The sequence below is a fragment of the Lolium rigidum genome, chromosome 3 (genome assembly GCF_022539505.1).
Source record: "Lolium rigidum isolate FL_2022 chromosome 3, APGP_CSIRO_Lrig_0.1, whole genome shotgun sequence".
NCBI classification, from domain to species: Eukaryota; Viridiplantae; Streptophyta; class Magnoliopsida; order Poales; family Poaceae; genus Lolium; species Lolium rigidum.
This window is the reverse complement of record NC_061510.1, coordinates 264,583,677-264,600,453: the sequence shown is the minus strand read 5'-3', so window position 1 is coordinate 264,600,453 and position 16,777 is coordinate 264,583,677. Positions and strand designations below refer to the sequence as shown.

Below are 16,777 nucleotides of genomic sequence, written 5' to 3'. Positions count from 1 at the left end.
CCATGTTTATGGGGACGCCATCAACTATTCTTTGTTGAATATCATGTGAGTTGCTATGCATGTCCGTCTTGTCTGAAGTAAGAGAGATCTACCACCTTTGTGGTTGGAGCATGCATATTGTTAGAGAAGAACATTGGGCCGCTAACTAAAGCCATGATTCATGGTGGAAGTTTCAGTTTTGGACACACATCCTCAATCTCATATGAGAATAATAATTGTTGCCACATGCTTATGCATTAAAGAGGAGTCCATTATCTGTTGTCCATGTTGTCCCGGTATGGATGTCTAAGTTGAGAATAATCAAAAGCGAGAAATCCAAAATGCGAGCTTTCTCCTTAGACCTTTGTACAGGCGGCAGGGAGGTACCCCATTGTGACACTTGGTTAAAACATGTGCATTGCAAAGATCCGGTAGTCCAAGCTAATTAGGACAAGGTGCGGGCACTATTAGTATACTATGCATGAGACTTGCAACTTGTAAGATATAACTTACATAACTCATATGCTTTATTACTACCGTTGACAAAATTGTTTCATGTTTTCAAAATAAAAGCTCTAGCACAAATATAGCAATCGATGCTTTCCTCTTTGAAGGACCATTCTCTTTACTTTTATGTTGAGTCAGTTCACCTATATCTCTCCACCTCAAGAAGCAAACACTTGTGTGAACTGTGCATTGATTCCTACATATTTGCATATTGTACTTGTTATATTACTCTATGTTGACAATTATCCATGAGATATACATGTTATAAGTTGAAAGCAACCGCTGAAACTTAATCTTCCTTTGTGTTGCTTCAATGCCTTTACTTTGATTTATTGCTTTATGAGTTAACTCTTATGCAAGACTTATTGATGCTTGTCTTGAAGTACTATTCATGAAAAGTCTTTGCTTTATGATTCACTTGTTTACTCATGTCATTACCATTGTTTTGATCGCTGCATTCACTACATATGTTTACAAATAGTATGATCAAGGTTATGATGGCATATCACTTCAGAAATTATCTTTGTTATCGTTTTACCTGCTCGGGACGAGCGAAACTAAGCTTGGGGATGCTTGATACGTCTCCGACGTATCGATAATTTCTTATGTTCTATGCCATATTATTGATGATACCTACATGTTTTATGCACACTTTATGTCATATTCGTGCATTTTACGGAACTAAACTATTAACAAGATGCCGAAGTGCCGGTTCATGTTTTCTCGCTGTTTTTGGTTTCGTAAATCCTAGTAACGAAATATTCTCGGAATTGGACGAAACAAAGACCCAGGGGCCTATTTCGCCACGAACCTTCCGGAAGACCGAAGAGCATACGAAGTGGGGCCACGAGGTGGCCAAACCACATGGCGGCGCGGCCAAGGGGGCCCGCGCCGCCCGTGGTGTGGGCCCCTCGTCGGCCCCCGACTCTGCCCTTCCGCCTACTTAAAGCCTCCGTCGCGAAACCCCGATGCGAAAAACCACGATACGGAAAACCTTGCGAGACGCCGCCGCCGCCGATCCCATCTCGGGGGATTACGGAGATCTCCTCCGGCACCCTCGCCGGAGAGGGGATTCATCTCCCGGAGGACTCTACACCACCATGGTCGCCTCCGGAGTGATGAGTGAGTAGTTCACCCCTGGACTATGGGTCCATAGCGGTAGCTAGATGGTTGTCTTCTCCTCATTGTGCTTCATTGTTGGATCTTGTGAGCTGCCTAACATGATCAAGATCATCTATCCGTAATTCTATATGTTGTGTTTGTCGGGATCCGATGGATAGAGAATACCATGTTATGTTAATTATCAAGTTATTACATATGTGTTGTTTATGATCTTGCATGCTCTCCGTTACTAGTAGAGGCTCTGGCCAAGTTTTTGCTTTTTACTCCAAGAGGGAGTATTTATGCTCGATAGTGGGTTCATGCCTGCATTGACACCTGGGACAGTGACAGAAAGTTCTAAGGTTGTGTTGCGTTGTTGCCACTAGGGATAAAACATTGGCGCTATGTCCGAGGATGTAGTTGTTGATTACATTACGCACCATACTTAATGCAATTGTCTGTTGCTTTGCAACTTAATACTGGAAGGGGTTCGGACGATAACCTCGAAGGTGGACTTTTTAGGCATAGATGCGGTTGGATGGCGGTCTATGTACTTTGTCGTAATGCCCAATTAAATCTCACTATACTTATCATGCCATGTATGTGCATTGTTATGCCCTCTCTATTTGTCAATTGCCCGACTGTAATTTTTTCACCCAACATGCTTTTATCTTATGGGAGAGACACCTCTAGTGAACTGTGGACCCCGGTCCATTCTTTAATACTGAAATACAAATCTGCTGCAATACTTGTTTTTACTGTTTTCTCTGCAAACAATCATCTTCCACACAATACGGTTAATCCTTTGTTACAGCAAGCCGGTGAGATTGACAACCTCATCTGTTTCGTTGGGGCAAAGTACTTTGGTTGTGTTGTGCGGGTTCCACGTTGGCGCCGGAATCTCCGGTGTTGCGCCGCACTACATCCCGCCGCCATCAACCTTCAACGTGCTTCTTGGCTCCTCCTGGTTCGATAAACCTTGGTTTCTTTCTGAGGGAAAACTTGCTGTTGTGCGCATCATACCTTCCTCTTGGGGTTGCCCAACGAACGTGTGAAATACACGCCATCAACCGTCTATTCCTCACCCTTGTGCACGACAAATTACACACGCAACTCCATTAAACACCACCTACCGACCTTAATTATCACCTCGGCGGCCCGGCCGCATGACTCCCCACCCACCCCTACACAAATTATCCCCGTCCATGCGAAGATCTTCCCCTCCCCGTCACGTCCGTGCGAAGAAGCTTCCCCTTCCCGTCGTTCTTCTCGATACGTTGATCCCCGTGCATTTGCCTCTTAATCTCTTTCTTTTTGAGTTCTTTTGAGGAAAGATATTTTTGAAGAAGTTGATACAGTAGATAATGTTTTAATGGATTTTTGACATATGTTAGAAGTGAATCCAAGTGGATTTTTTTTATTTTTATTGCACTAATGCTGATAATAAGAATTGTGTGAAGTTTTGTATGAAGGAAGTTTTCAAGTATAGGGAGAGAAGAATCTAATGAGATGAAGTATGGACAAAAGATCAAGCTTGGGGATGCCCATGTCACCCCAAGAAATATCCAAGAGGTACAAGTGTCAAAGCTTGGGGCATCCCCTCTTCATCAACAAAGCATCAGGTCATCTTTCTATGCGCTATATTTTTATTGCTTCATATGTTATGTGTTATTCTTGGAGCTTCTTTATTTTTAATTTTTTTTGTTTGCTGTATCATATGGTTGGATCCTAGAATTCTTGTGTGGGAGAGAGAAACGCTCCGTTTTCATTGCATAGAACGCTCTAGTTTTCGCTCTTATTGTTCTGCGAGTGTTCTAGTTTGCTAATACTTCATTTAGCTCTTGATTTTCAATTCTTATTTGTTCAGAGCTTGTTAGTTTTCTTTAGTTAGGTATGATTATCTCTCTGGTATTTATTGATTATTATCTATGAGAGTTGTTTCAAATAAATTGGTTGGTTTTGAAGACGAGTAAAATGTTTCATGGTTATAGTGATGCAAAAGGAAGCTTATCTAGAGTGTGGCGTGTCATGTTGGATGTTATTCTTATCATATGCTTAGTACTTGTTGTTGTAGCATGACCGGTCTCAAATATCTGAGAGTGCATAATGTGCTATTGAAAGAATCATGTGTTGTTTCCATCATACAAAGCATAATATTGTGGTATTCTCCTTTGATGCTTTATTGGGTTGACTTGGCACATGCTTATACCATGTTATGACTAAAAAACAGTCAACTAAAGCCTCTATGATCATTTAGTTTTGACTTGTGATATCACTTTATGCTTTGATTAATAATGTTTTGTCTCTATGCATGATTATGACCATTATTGCCCTCTTAGTTGGTCGCTCCCAGTCTTTTGCTAGCCTTCGCATGTACTGAGTATGAGCTCCACTCGTGCATCCAACCATCAAAAACCCAAGTTTGCCAATTGTGTCTACCATATGTACCTACTAGCATCATTGCTATTCAAAGTATATTCATCATGTTTTTATTTATCTTCCAAATTAAATTTTATCATGAGAAAATTAGTTAGTAAAGCTCTCACGAACTTGATGGTACATTTACTTTCTTGCACTTAATAAACCTGAACCATTGTGACAATCTTATGAAGATTATAGGCTTTCAAATTACGAGTTGGGAGTTAGCACAACCATGCTTCATGGGGCACTCTTTCAACGTTGCACTTATTCCTATTTAGTTGATATCATGTTCTTTTGTTTATGGATGCCTAGCAGTGTGAAATAAAATGAAAACTTGTAAGTCCATCGAGTTTGTATATATGTTAGAGAAACGCCTGGGCGGCCAACTTAAGCCATGCATCATTCATGGTGGAAATTTACAGCGAACCATAGTGAGCATTCTATGGCGCATCTTCAATAAAAAGCTATACCCATAGTAAATAAAAGGATTGCTGAGGTGCTCATTATCTGTTTGTCTTGTCATTTTGGTATGGGAATGCTCCTATATCATGGGGTAGGAGGTACCCCGTTGGCGTTCTCAATGATACATGTATACTTACAATGACAAGAACTTACTTGGGACCTAACTTGAGTAGCATGAAGTTTAGGTACTCACATTCAAGGGGCACGAGATTTTCAACTTGTGATTTTTCAAGCATATAACTCATATTTGCCCTCACATTAACTTTAACCATTCAAGATGTTTATGATAGGGGTAATGAGAGCTCAAAACTAATGAGTACCATACTTTTTGGAAGGTTTATAAAACTTGTTAATCTTGCTTCCTTCTATGAAGGACCTTTCTTTTACTTTTATTTTGAGTCTTCATCTTCTTACCTTTTGCACAAATTAAGAGAGCACAGTTGTCATTCTGAGTATAATGTGCATAGTCCCAAATTTTATTATTGATTGATTCATGGTTATGGTATTGCTTGTTCTTAGATTACTTGTATCTAGTCACCCTTTGAACTTTAAAGGTGTCCTAGCATTTATGTTTTGCTACTTCATAAAGGACATATTGAGTACCACTTTGATATGTTTTCTCTATGCTCATAAACAAACAGTTGCTTTCAGTGCACAATTATTCAAGATCTTTTGTTTGAGTTACTTCTCATGTTATAACATAGTTGCTAAGTTCTATTGTTTGAATTATATCTATCATGCCTATGTTTGGAGTACTTTGATCCCAGCTTACAATGCTTTATAATAACTTGATCAAGATTGTGTTGGCTGCATGTCACCTCAAAAATTATTTTTTTATCACTTACCTACTCGAGGACGAGCAGGAGTTAAGCTTGGGGATGCTGATACGTTGCAAACGTATCTATAATTTTTGATGCTCCATGCTTGTTCTACACCAATTTGTATATGTTTTGCTCACAGTTCGTTGCACTTTTATACATTTTCTGGCACTAACCTATTAACAAGATGCCACAATGTCAGTTTCCTATTTTCTGCTGTTTTATATTTCAGAAAAGTTGTATCTAAAATATTCTCGGAATTGAACGAAACAAAAGTCGAAGTAAATATTTTACCGTAACGAAGACAGAGTCCAGAGGGGAGACGGAGAAAGGCCAAAGGGCGGCCAAACCTACCCTAGGCGCGGTCTAGCCTTGGCCCGTGCCAAGGGGTGGTGTGGGCCCCCCTGGCCTCCACCGACCTCGCCCTTCCTCCTATAAGAAGCCTCCCGACGCGTGAACCCTAAAGGAATAAGCCTCCATCCACGAAAAGTTATGTAGCTCTGCCGCCGCCGAAGACAAGATCCGGGGGACAAAATTCTCTGTTCCGGCACCCTGCCGGGATGGGGAATTGCCCCCGGACCATCTCCATCGAATACACCGCCATCTTCATCACAATTGCTTACTCCCATGATGAGGAGTGAGTAGTTCTCCCCCGAGGCTGAGAGCTTTACTGGTAGCTATGTGGTCTATCTATCTCTCCATGTATGATCTTTATGTGATCATGAGCTTTGTAATCTAATTGAATAAATAGATGTTAATCTTCAACTATTGAGCTACTCAAGTGGTTTTATTATGTGAACTCCGGGGACACCTTGTCCAACGGTGTGAAGGCGAAAGCTTGCACACCGTGTTTGTTTCTTATGCTTAATTTATAGAAATACTTATGAATTGTGGTGACTAGTTAGTACCATCTTTGTATGCTCAAAGTGACAGCGTGGGGTGTCCATAGATTGGGAATGCGAACTTTAAGAAATGCTTATGCAAACCTACATAATGAATTTGTGTTTATTATCAAACCGGAGAGTGGTTCAGAATAGCATAGTGAACTGATAATATCTTTGTATTCAATTATGGTATCATTGTTGAGAGTGTCCACTACTGAAAGTATGATCTCTAGGCCTTGTTTCCAAGCATTGAAACACCATTTACAACCAGTCCTGCTACATGTCTGCCTACTGGCATTTTTTATTTCAGATTGTAATTACTACTTATAATCATCCATATTTCACTATCTCTTCGCCGAACTAGTGCACCTATACACATGACAAGTGTATTGGATGTGTTGGGGACAAAAGAGACTTCTTGTATCATAATTGCAGGATTGTTTGAGAGGGATAAATTTGTTCTCTACCTCCCTAAGTTTGATAAACCTTGGGTGATCCACTTAAGGGAAGCTTGCGTCTGTACTACAAACCTCTGCATTTGGAGGCTCAACACTGTCTACAATAATAGAAGCGTGTGTAGACATCGGTAGTGCATACCGGGTGGGGATAGGTGAGGGAGCGCGGCATGGCGCGGCGTGGTCGGCGGCAAGGAGGCGAGGCGCGGTCGGTGCCCAGCGACGGCGAGGCGCGGAGCGGCGGGGGTCAGAGGCGCGGTGTGCGTGATCGTCCAGAGAGATTGGCGAGGCGCGGCAGATTTGTGAATTGGCCGGGAGGGGGAAACTGAAATGCGCATATGGGATTTTCGGTTTAAGTCAATATAATAGTACCAGGCCACACAGGTGTACGCTTCTATTACAAATCGCTCCACTCTGTCGTGAACTTGTTGCAGCATGCGGCCGACGGGGTACGCGGCTAATAAGATCGTACTACTCGCGTGCCAGCAGTGTCGCACGCTACGGATAAGTTCTTAGCTCAGGCGCAGGCGGGACCCACTTACTAGTCGCGTGCAATATCTTGCCGCTCGCTGCCACTTCGCGTGTTCTTTTTCGGCTCGCTTTTTTTTAAGAGCATCCGCGTGCGCTGGCAAGTGCTCGCTGCCATTAGTCGAGCTCCTATAGTTTTTTCCCTACTAGTGATAATATATCCATTCCAAAGATTAAGTCTTATATTTTTTAAAAGTCAAACCAAGTAAAGTTTGATCAATTTTTTAGAAAAATCTATCCGTAAATATAATATTTTATAGATACCATATGAAAACATATTTTATTATCTATTAATGATATTGATTTTGCATTTTCTATATATTTTAATGATTTTTTGTAAAAACTAAATAGTTTGACTTTCTAAAAATAATATAAGCCTTAAACATTGAAATGGTGGTAGTGCATATAGTCACCTAACTACAAAGCAAAACATATTTAGGAAAAAGCTCCTAGTTGCATTTGTAGGCCTTGGACACATCTGTCTTCTCCACAACACTATCATGTCAGGATTGGAAGATCTTCACGGTGCAGGTACCCTTGTCAGCGATCTGCACGGCATCACAAGTTGACAACCTCGCGACCGATCTGCACAACATCCTCTGGCCGACACAAGTTGACCGGCCTCCTGGCGGATCTGACAAGAGATGAGATGATTAAAGAAGAGAAAGAATAACAAGATAAAGCACGAAGAACGAGATGAAGCGCGAAGAACAAGAGGGATGAAGAACATACCCGCATAAGGGGCACACCAGTGGAGGACTCCGGCGCCAGCGCTCCTTAAGCATATCGGGAGGTAACGACCAAGTTTAACAATCAACTCTTGAGCATAGTGACAGGTGCGGAGATATAGGGATGGGATCTATTTTTCGTAGTGGATACCGCGGAGTGTTGCAAGATCTATGGTTTGTAGAGAGAAGAGATTGATGCGAGATCTATGGTTCATAGAGAGAAGCATCGCGGCGACAATGGTGAGAATAATAAGTATTAGGGTGGAATTAGTTAGTAATTGTTGTAATGAACTATGTGATCAGTAGAAATGTTGTCGTTATTCCAAAATTAAGAGTGCAAATCATTACTACTTTTTGTTGTAATAAAAAATCATTGTTGATTGGAATGCTTCAGTAAATTCATAGTCCCACCAATAATCACTATGAATTTACTTTTCCTCAAAAATAAAGTAAATTCATAGTAGCCTTTAGATTTAGATCTGATGGTGGGCGTCTCGTGGTCCAGCCTGTAAATGTCCACGCCATGGTCCCACTTATAATGGTGTTTTGGTCCCGCTACCAGCTATTTGCTATTTTATCGATGTCCAAGTCTCCTAATCCACATATAAGGGCTTCTCGGTCCCACTCATATCAGTTTATGAGCGGGCAAACATTCAAAGGCTTTGACTCGACGAAAACACATTGTCTGGTTATTTGCGAGTCTGGGCTAGAGCGAGGAGGGGAAAAATAAAGTGTTTTGAGAGTTGGGCAAAACTGATTAGTACTACTGTAACCTATGTGGAACACGAAACCAATTATCCTTAATAAAAGAGTGAAATGCATCTACAGTCCTTGAAGTTGTTGGCTATGTCTGAAACGGTCCTTGAACTCAGAAAATGCATCACTACAGTCCCCAATCTCGCTAGGTACGTCCATATACGGTCCGGTCCTCAATACAGTACAATTAACTACCGCTGTATCCCAATCGCGTGAAGCAATAAGAAAAAAACATGCTCGAGACGGGTCTACTATGGCAAATCTGATCGCGTGTATGTGCTTGTGCAAGTTCGTACACTGCTTTTGGTACTAGTATTAATCGATCTAGCTAGCTGCAAGTTTCGAAGGTTTTCATCTGGCCGGAATCGGTACGTCGGACGCCGGCAAGTATTCAACACGTGAGGCGGAGACAGCAGTGGTGACCACAGCTGGCACCGCCGCCGTGCATCCGGAAACTGAAGTTATCATCGTAGGGTAAGGACGCCGAAATGGTCGAAATCGTCCGCGCGAACTGTTTGTCGTGGGGTGGCTCCAGCGAAATGACGCATAATTTTTTTTCTCATTCATAAAGTCATAGTTTACATTAATAAAAAACATACAAAGGCCATACAAAACCTAGGTACTGCATACTGATCGTCGTTGCTGACGAGGTCGATGAACTCCGGCGTTGGTCATGGAAGCTGGTACGCCGGTGATACGTCTCCGACGTATCGATAATTTCTTATGTTCCATGCCACATTATTGATGATATCTACATGTTTTATACACATTATATGTCGTATTTATGCATTTTCCGGCACTAACCTATTAACGAGATGCCGAAGAGCCAGTTGTTGTTTTCTGCTGTTTTTGGTTTCAGAAATCCTAGTAAGGAAATATTCTCGGAATTGGACGAAATCAACGCCCAGGGGCCTATTTGTAGGATAACGTTGCATAGAAAACAAAAAATTTCCTACCGCGAACACGCAATCCAAGCCAAGATGCAATCTAGAAGACGGTAGCAACGAGGGGGTATCGAGTCTTACCCTTGAAGAGATTCCAAAGCCTACAAGATGAGGCTCTTGTTGCTGCGGTAGACGTTCACTTGCCGCTTGCAAAGCGCGTAGAAGATCTTGATCACGATCGGTTCCGGCGCCACGAACGGGCAGCACCTCCGTGCTCGGTCACACGTTCGGTTGTTGATGAAGACGACGTCCACCTCCCGTTCCAGCGGGCAGCGAAGTAGTAGCTCCTCTTGAATCCGACAGCACGACGGCGTGGTGTCGGTGGCGGTGGAGAAATCCGGCGGAGCTTCGCTAAAGCACGCGGGAGCTATGGAGGAGAGGGGGGCGGCTAGGGTTTGGGAGGGGGTGGCCGGCCACTCAAGGGGGGCGGCCAGGTTGTGGCTTTGGTTTGGCCGGCCCCCTCCCTATGCCCCTCATTATATAGGTGGATCCCCAAGAGTTGGTCTCCAAGTCTTCGAATAAGACCCGAACCAAAAACCTTCCATAGGGAGGGGAAACCTAGCCTAGCTAGGACTCCCACCAAGGTGGGAGTTCCACCTCCCATATGGGGGGTGGCCGGCCCCCTAAGGGGAGTCCACTTGGGACTCCTCCCCCACTAGGGTTGGCCGGCCATGGAGGTGGAGTCCCATGTGGACTCCACCTTCCTTGGTGGTTTCTTCCGGACTTTTCTAGAACCTTCTAGAACCTTCCATAGAACCTTCCGCGACATTTTATTCACATAAAATGACATCCTATATATGAATCTTATTCTCCGGACCATTCCGGAACTCCTCGTGATGTCCGGGATCTCATCCGGGACTCCGAACAAATATTCCAACTCCATTCCATATTCAAGTACTACCATTTCAACATCCAACTTTAAGTGTGTCACCCTACGGTTCGTGAACTATGCGGACATGGTTGAGTACTCACTCCGACCAATAACCAATAGCGGGATCCGGAGATCCATAATGGCTCCCACATATTCAACGATGACTTAGTGATCGAATGAACCATTCACATACGATACCAATTCCTTTTGTCACGCGATATTTTACTTGTCCGAGGTTTGATCTTCGGTATCACTCCATACCTTGTTCAACCTCGTCTCTGACAAGTACTCTTTACTCGTACCGTGGTATGTGGTCTCTTATGAACTCATTCATATGCTTGCAAGACATTAGACGACATTCCACCGAGAGGGCCCGGAGTATATCTATCCGTCATCGGGATGGACAAATCCCACTTGTTGATCCATATGCCTCAACTCATACTTTCCGGATACTTAATCCCACCTTTATAGCCACCCATTTACGCGAGTGGTGTTTGATGTAATCAAAGTACCTTTCCGGTATAAGTGATTTACATGATCTCATGGTCATAAGGACTAGGTAACTATGTATCGAAAGCTTATAGCAAATAACTTAATGACGAGATCTTATGCTACGCTTAATTGGGTGTGTCCATTACATCATTCATATAATGATATAACCTTGTTATTAATAACATCCAATGTTCATGATTATGAAACTAATCATCCATTAATCAACAAGCTAGTTTAAGAGGCATACTAGGGACTTCTTGTTGTCTACATATCACACATGTACTAATGTTTCGGTTAATACAATTATAGCATGACATATAAACATTTATCATAAACATAGAGATATAAATAAAAACCACTTTATTATTGCCTCTAGGGCATATCTCCTTCGATCTCCCACTTGCACTAGAGTCAATAATCTAGATTACATTGTAATATACCTAACACCCATGGCATTTTGGTGTTGGTCATGCTTTGCCCTAGGGAGAGCTTTAGTCAACGGATCTGCTACATTCAGATCAGTGTGTACTTTGCAAATCTTTACTTCTCCATCTTCGATGTACTCGCGAATCAAGTGGTAACGCAGCTTGATATGCTTCAGCCTCTTGTGTGACCTTGGCTCTTGTGCATTGGCGATGGCACCCATGTTATCACAGTAAATGATTAATGAGTCCAATGCACTAGGAACCACACCGAGCTCTTCACCGCCATGGTCGCCTCCGGAGTGATGAGTGAGTAGTTCACCCCTGGACTATGGATCCATAGCAGTAGCTAGATGGTCGTCTTCTCCTCATGTGCTTCATTGTCGGATCTTGTGAGCTGCCTAACATGATCAAGATCATCTATACGTAATTCTATATGTTGTGTTTGTCGGGATTCGATGGATAGAGAATACTATGTTATGTTGATTATCAATCTATTACCTATGTGTTGTTTATGATCTTGCATGCTCTCCGTTATTAGTAGAGGCTCCGGCCAAGTTTTTACTCTTAACTCCAAGAGGGAGTATTTATGCTCGATAGTGGGTTCATGCCTCCATTAAATGCGGGACGGTGACGGAAAGTTCTAAGGTTGTGGATGTCTTTGTTGCCACTAGGGATAAAACATTGATGCTATGTCCAGAGGATGTAGTTATTGATTACATTACGCACCATACTTAATGCAATTATCTGTTGTTTGCAACTTAATGCTGGAAGGGTTCGGATGATAACTCTGAAGGTGGACTTTTTAGACATAGATGCATGCTGGATAGCGGTCTATGTACTTTGTCGTAATGCCCAATTAAATCTCACTATACTCATCATATCATGTATGTGCATGGTCATGCCCTCTCTATTTGTCAATTGCCCGACTGTAGTTTGTTCACCCAACATGCTTGTTTATCTTATGGGAGAGACACCTCTAGTGAGCTGTGGACCTCGGTCCATTCTTTTACATTGAATACAATCTCTTGCAATACTTGTTCTACTGTTTTCTGCAAACAATCATCATCCACACTATACATCTGATCCTTTGTTACAGCAAGCCGGTGAGATTGACAACCTCACTGTTTCGTTGGGGCAAAATAATTTGGTTGTGTTGTGCAGGTTCCACGTTGGCGCCGGAATCCCTGGTGTTGCGCCGCACTACATCCCGCTGCCATCAACCTTCAACGTGCTTCTTGGCTCCTCCTGGTTCGATAAACCTTGGTTTCTTTCTGAGGGAAACTTGCTGCTGTACGCATTACACCTTCCTCTTGGGGTTCCCAACGGACGTGTGCTTACACGCCATCAGCCGGCGGTGGAGGAGGTAGGGCAGGCTGCGGCAACTGCGGCCAGGCCTTCGCCTGCGCAGGAGGCTGTGGTGAAGGTGGCCAGGGATCCCAGGCCGGAGCAGCAGCCGGAGCGCGGTCGCTGGAACGCGTCGGTGTGGCCGGGGGAGTCGCCGGCCTACCCTGCAGCAGCGCGGACTCGCGGAGCTGGATTGCGAGCCCGTCCCACAAAGCGAGCTCGTTGAGCTCGTCGCGCTCGCTGTTGGCCAGTGCCATGGCAATGGCCTCCTCCTCGGTAATGTCCGGCGGCTGGGTCTCCGGATCCCACGCCGGCCCGCCGTCATCGTGGTCGTACTCTGCGCGCCGTCGCGCGGCCTACCACGACATGGGTTACTCGCAGTCACGCGGCCTACTACTGGCCGCCAGATGGGCCAACACTGTCGTCGAACAGGGAGCGCTTCGCGCACTTCGCGCGCCGCGCACGCCGGCGATCGGACATCTCGTCCTGCCGCTGCGCAGCGTTCGAGGGCATCGGTCAGATAAATGCGTCCGCACCGCTAGAGATACTCCCGATGCAAACGGTCGCCCTGGGCCGCATGGCATCCGCGCGCCGACGCAAACGGACATTTCAGACGTCCGAAATGAGTCAGCCCATTGGAGATGCCCTAAGTTCCTCGGGCTCTGCAGCCCACACAAACTGGCCGGCTCCACACCCTCGAGTAGATTCCCTGCGGCACGGGATGGACGTCAATCTGGCGACAATGGCCGACAGCGGGGCCTGGAGTGTAGAGCATCTCTAGCCTGTCTCCCAAAACGGCTCTCACAGGGATTTGGAGCGCGCCAGACGAAATTTCGTTTCCAGTTATGCTCCCAAGGTCTCCTTTCGTCTGGGGCGACTCAATACGGTGTCCGGCGCCCCAATCCCGTCCCCGCTACACAGGGGACGCTCCGGGCACGCCGGACACAACGAAAAGTGAGGCAGGGAGTGGCGGGACCGACTCAGCGGCACATTCAAGTTTAACCTAACTGTCGCCTACCTCGCGACCGAAGTTATTGGCGCGCAGCGACGGTGCAGTTCCCGCAGAGACGCATCGAATCGTCTCGTCTCCCAAACGCGACACGAACAAAACACGTCCCTAAACTCGTTCGATCCGGCACCGTTTGGAGAACGCTTTGGGGATGCGGCTGGAGAATACTTCGCGCTCCAGGAAGCTGCCAAATAGCCATTGGTTTTTTTTGCCATTGTTGTTGTCCAGATCGTGGAGGAGAGGGTGGTTGAGACGCGGCCGGCGACAGTACGGCCACGAGGAGGGTCAGCACGCGGAGACGGTCACCACAACGCACATCAACGCCGGTCGGGGATCCATGCTTGCCGCACTCCGGTGGGGAACAACTCGGTTCAAAGATTGAAAAGGTGGGCAAGGACGTCCTGGGCCTGATCTTGCGCTACGTCAGCAAAATACGGTGGTCAATCGTATCTAGGACGGTATGTTGACGTACAGATCGAGATCGAGGACTGTAGTGGTGCATTTTTTGAGTTCAAGGACTGTTTCGAACATGGCCAACAACTTCATGGACCATAGATGCATTTCACTCTTAATAAAAATCAGACGAATGATTTCTAGCAAATCTGGAAAAAAAATCTTGAGAGTTTATTTTCTTCACAAAAATCGGGAAAAAAAAAACTATACAGTAAGTTCATTTTCTTCACTGGTTTTACATCAACTGATCAAGTGATAAACTGTTCGTGTCTCCTCCTCTGCCTTATCCCTTAGCTGTAGGGATTGAGCAAACAAGTACACGCACGCAAACAGTCTCCAGCAAAATTACATAAGCTGGGATCTCAAATCACGCGAGCCTTCATTTTCCTATGCATTCTCCAATAAGCAACAATGGTGCGCATATAATCGCCGTGCCCAACCACAGCGTACACGCCGGCAGCTGGCCGGTCGCCGTGTGACCCAAAACTCAAAAGTACCAGCCTCGTCCAGTGGCAGCGATAGCATCCACCTCCGCCCTCGCCTCGGCGGCGTACCTCCTCCCGGGCGGCAGCGGCAACGACGAGGCGGACGAGATCGACGCCGACCGTCGCATCCCAAGCCCTACGCCGTCCGACCTGAAGCTGCTGCCTCCCGACGAGCTAGAGCTGGAGCTGAAGCTCGATGCGGACGCAAACCCAAACCCGGCGCTTTTCTTGATGCCCTTCCTCCGGAGCATAGGGAGCCCGAAGCACCCGAACGCCGCCGTTTCTGCCTCAGGCGCGCCAGAGCCATATTCCGTCACCGCCGCCCGAGGCGCGGCGTCAATGAAGGCAGTCGGCGGCGCCCGGCGGTGACCGCCCGCGTACGCGTAAGGCCGGCGCCGGGACGGCGACACGGACGCCGAGCGCGCGGAGGAGACGCGAGGCGACGACGCAGCCGAGTGGTGGTGGTAATACGGCGACGGCGACGACGTCATGGACGGAGGCGGCGTGAGCGTCAGCTTCGGCGCCACCTTGGCGGGCGATGCCGCCGCGGCGCTGGCGCTCCTCGTGTGCTTCGGCGTCCCCGGGCAGACCTCCCACTTGAACGGTATCGCCCCCGCCCTCCTGCACGAGTCATCTTCCATCGCTCCTGCTGCAATCTTGTAAACCACCTCTTTCAGAAGTGTGAGCTTAACTCCTCTCTCTAGAATTTGTTTTCTGTCCCTCTCCCTCTGATCGTGCTTCTGAATTTATAGGGGCCATGGCTGGCGATGATTCAGGAGTGATTCGAGGGGGAGATGGACTGGTTCGAGATAGTGGGAGGCTATCCGAACTTTGTTTAGTGTGCATGCGTTGAGAAATTTTGGCGGTTTGGCACTAAGTGGTAGGCTAACCGGAGAAATTGAATTGTGAGATCGACCATGTTACCTCTGACTTCTTGTTTCAGCACAAGACAAATTCGGCATGATTGTGTAGTACGAGTACTTTTTTTCTCCGGGTTCGGCTGACGACCGGCGCATCGATCAGTTAGGGGAATGTCGTTTTCAGGTTTGACGACCTGTGCAGAAACGAGACGACGACGAGACGCGCACGTCGATCGGAGCGGAAACTTTCCCGGTGGTTCGTGGGCGGCCGGCGGCGTGATTGGATTGGAGAAGATAACAGGTCTATGGTTTGTGATCTCGTACGTATGTCCACCAAAATGTTATACTGGCTGATTGATTGTGCACCTGGTAACTAGCGTGGCTAATCCGGCTGCGGTGGTTGCTCTAGTTAGATTGTTCCAATTTCAACTGGAAATTTAGATGTGTGCATCAGCGCTCCAAGAAGACGTTTACAAGACAAGGCTAATGTTTAACACACCGACCAAGAAATGGTTTCCTGTTGACATATCAATTTTCAGTATTGTCTTCTATATATATGCATCTTCCGAGTTCCGACAGCTACTTTTCTTATCTACTTTTCTGATATCTTTTGCGTTGACACACGACATTCTTAATCGTTGTCGTTATCAAACACGAAATTCTTATCTTTTTCAGGGAGTAGTTTAGACGGATATTTGCACATTCTTCTACAGAAATTTTCTGGGTAATAGAGTTGACATATGCTTTTTTTTCGGAGACAAGCTAAATTTCAGTATACTCAATGAGGATAATGGATGTTTTTTTAAAGATGACAATGTGGATGTTGCTTTCTCTAAAGAATTGGATATGGTAACACTCCACTGATACCATCGTCGTAACCGTGGACAGGTGTGGCCACTGGCCAATTGCCGTTTACTACTTGCTCCCCCGGTCCCTGTACAGATACAGAGAAGGCCGAAACCCTGGGCTTGCCTTGCAGCTAAAAAGACCTGCCAGCCATTTTAGTGAAGGCCCAAGAGAAGAAAATGGGAAATCACTAGCAAAAGGCAGACCTTGTCGGCAATACCTATTTGACGCCTGTTGCGTGTCAACGCGCACCCCTCCGATGCAACCGGCTCTCTCACATTGAATACGGCCACGCCGGCAAACAATAAGGCTGGCCGAAGATGGGGATGATGCGGCTGGCCAGTGTCGCTGGCAAGGCGAGGCCTAGACCTCGCTGGAGATGGGGATGACGTGGCTCGTCGTGGCATCG

At 45.8% G+C, this 16,777-nt stretch overlaps 1 protein-coding gene across 1 annotated transcript; it reads right to left on the bottom strand.

The window, feature by feature from the left end:
• Window positions 1-14,379: 14,379 nt before the first annotated feature.
• LOC124699430 lies at window positions 14,380-15,303 on the bottom strand. Its single transcript, XM_047231733.1, has one exon. The coding sequence runs from the start codon at window positions 15,301-15,303 to the stop codon at window positions 14,665-14,667; it is 639 nt and encodes a 212-aa protein (XP_047087689.1). The 3' UTR covers window positions 14,380-14,664.
• Between the last annotated feature and the right edge of the window lie 1,474 nt (window positions 15,304-16,777).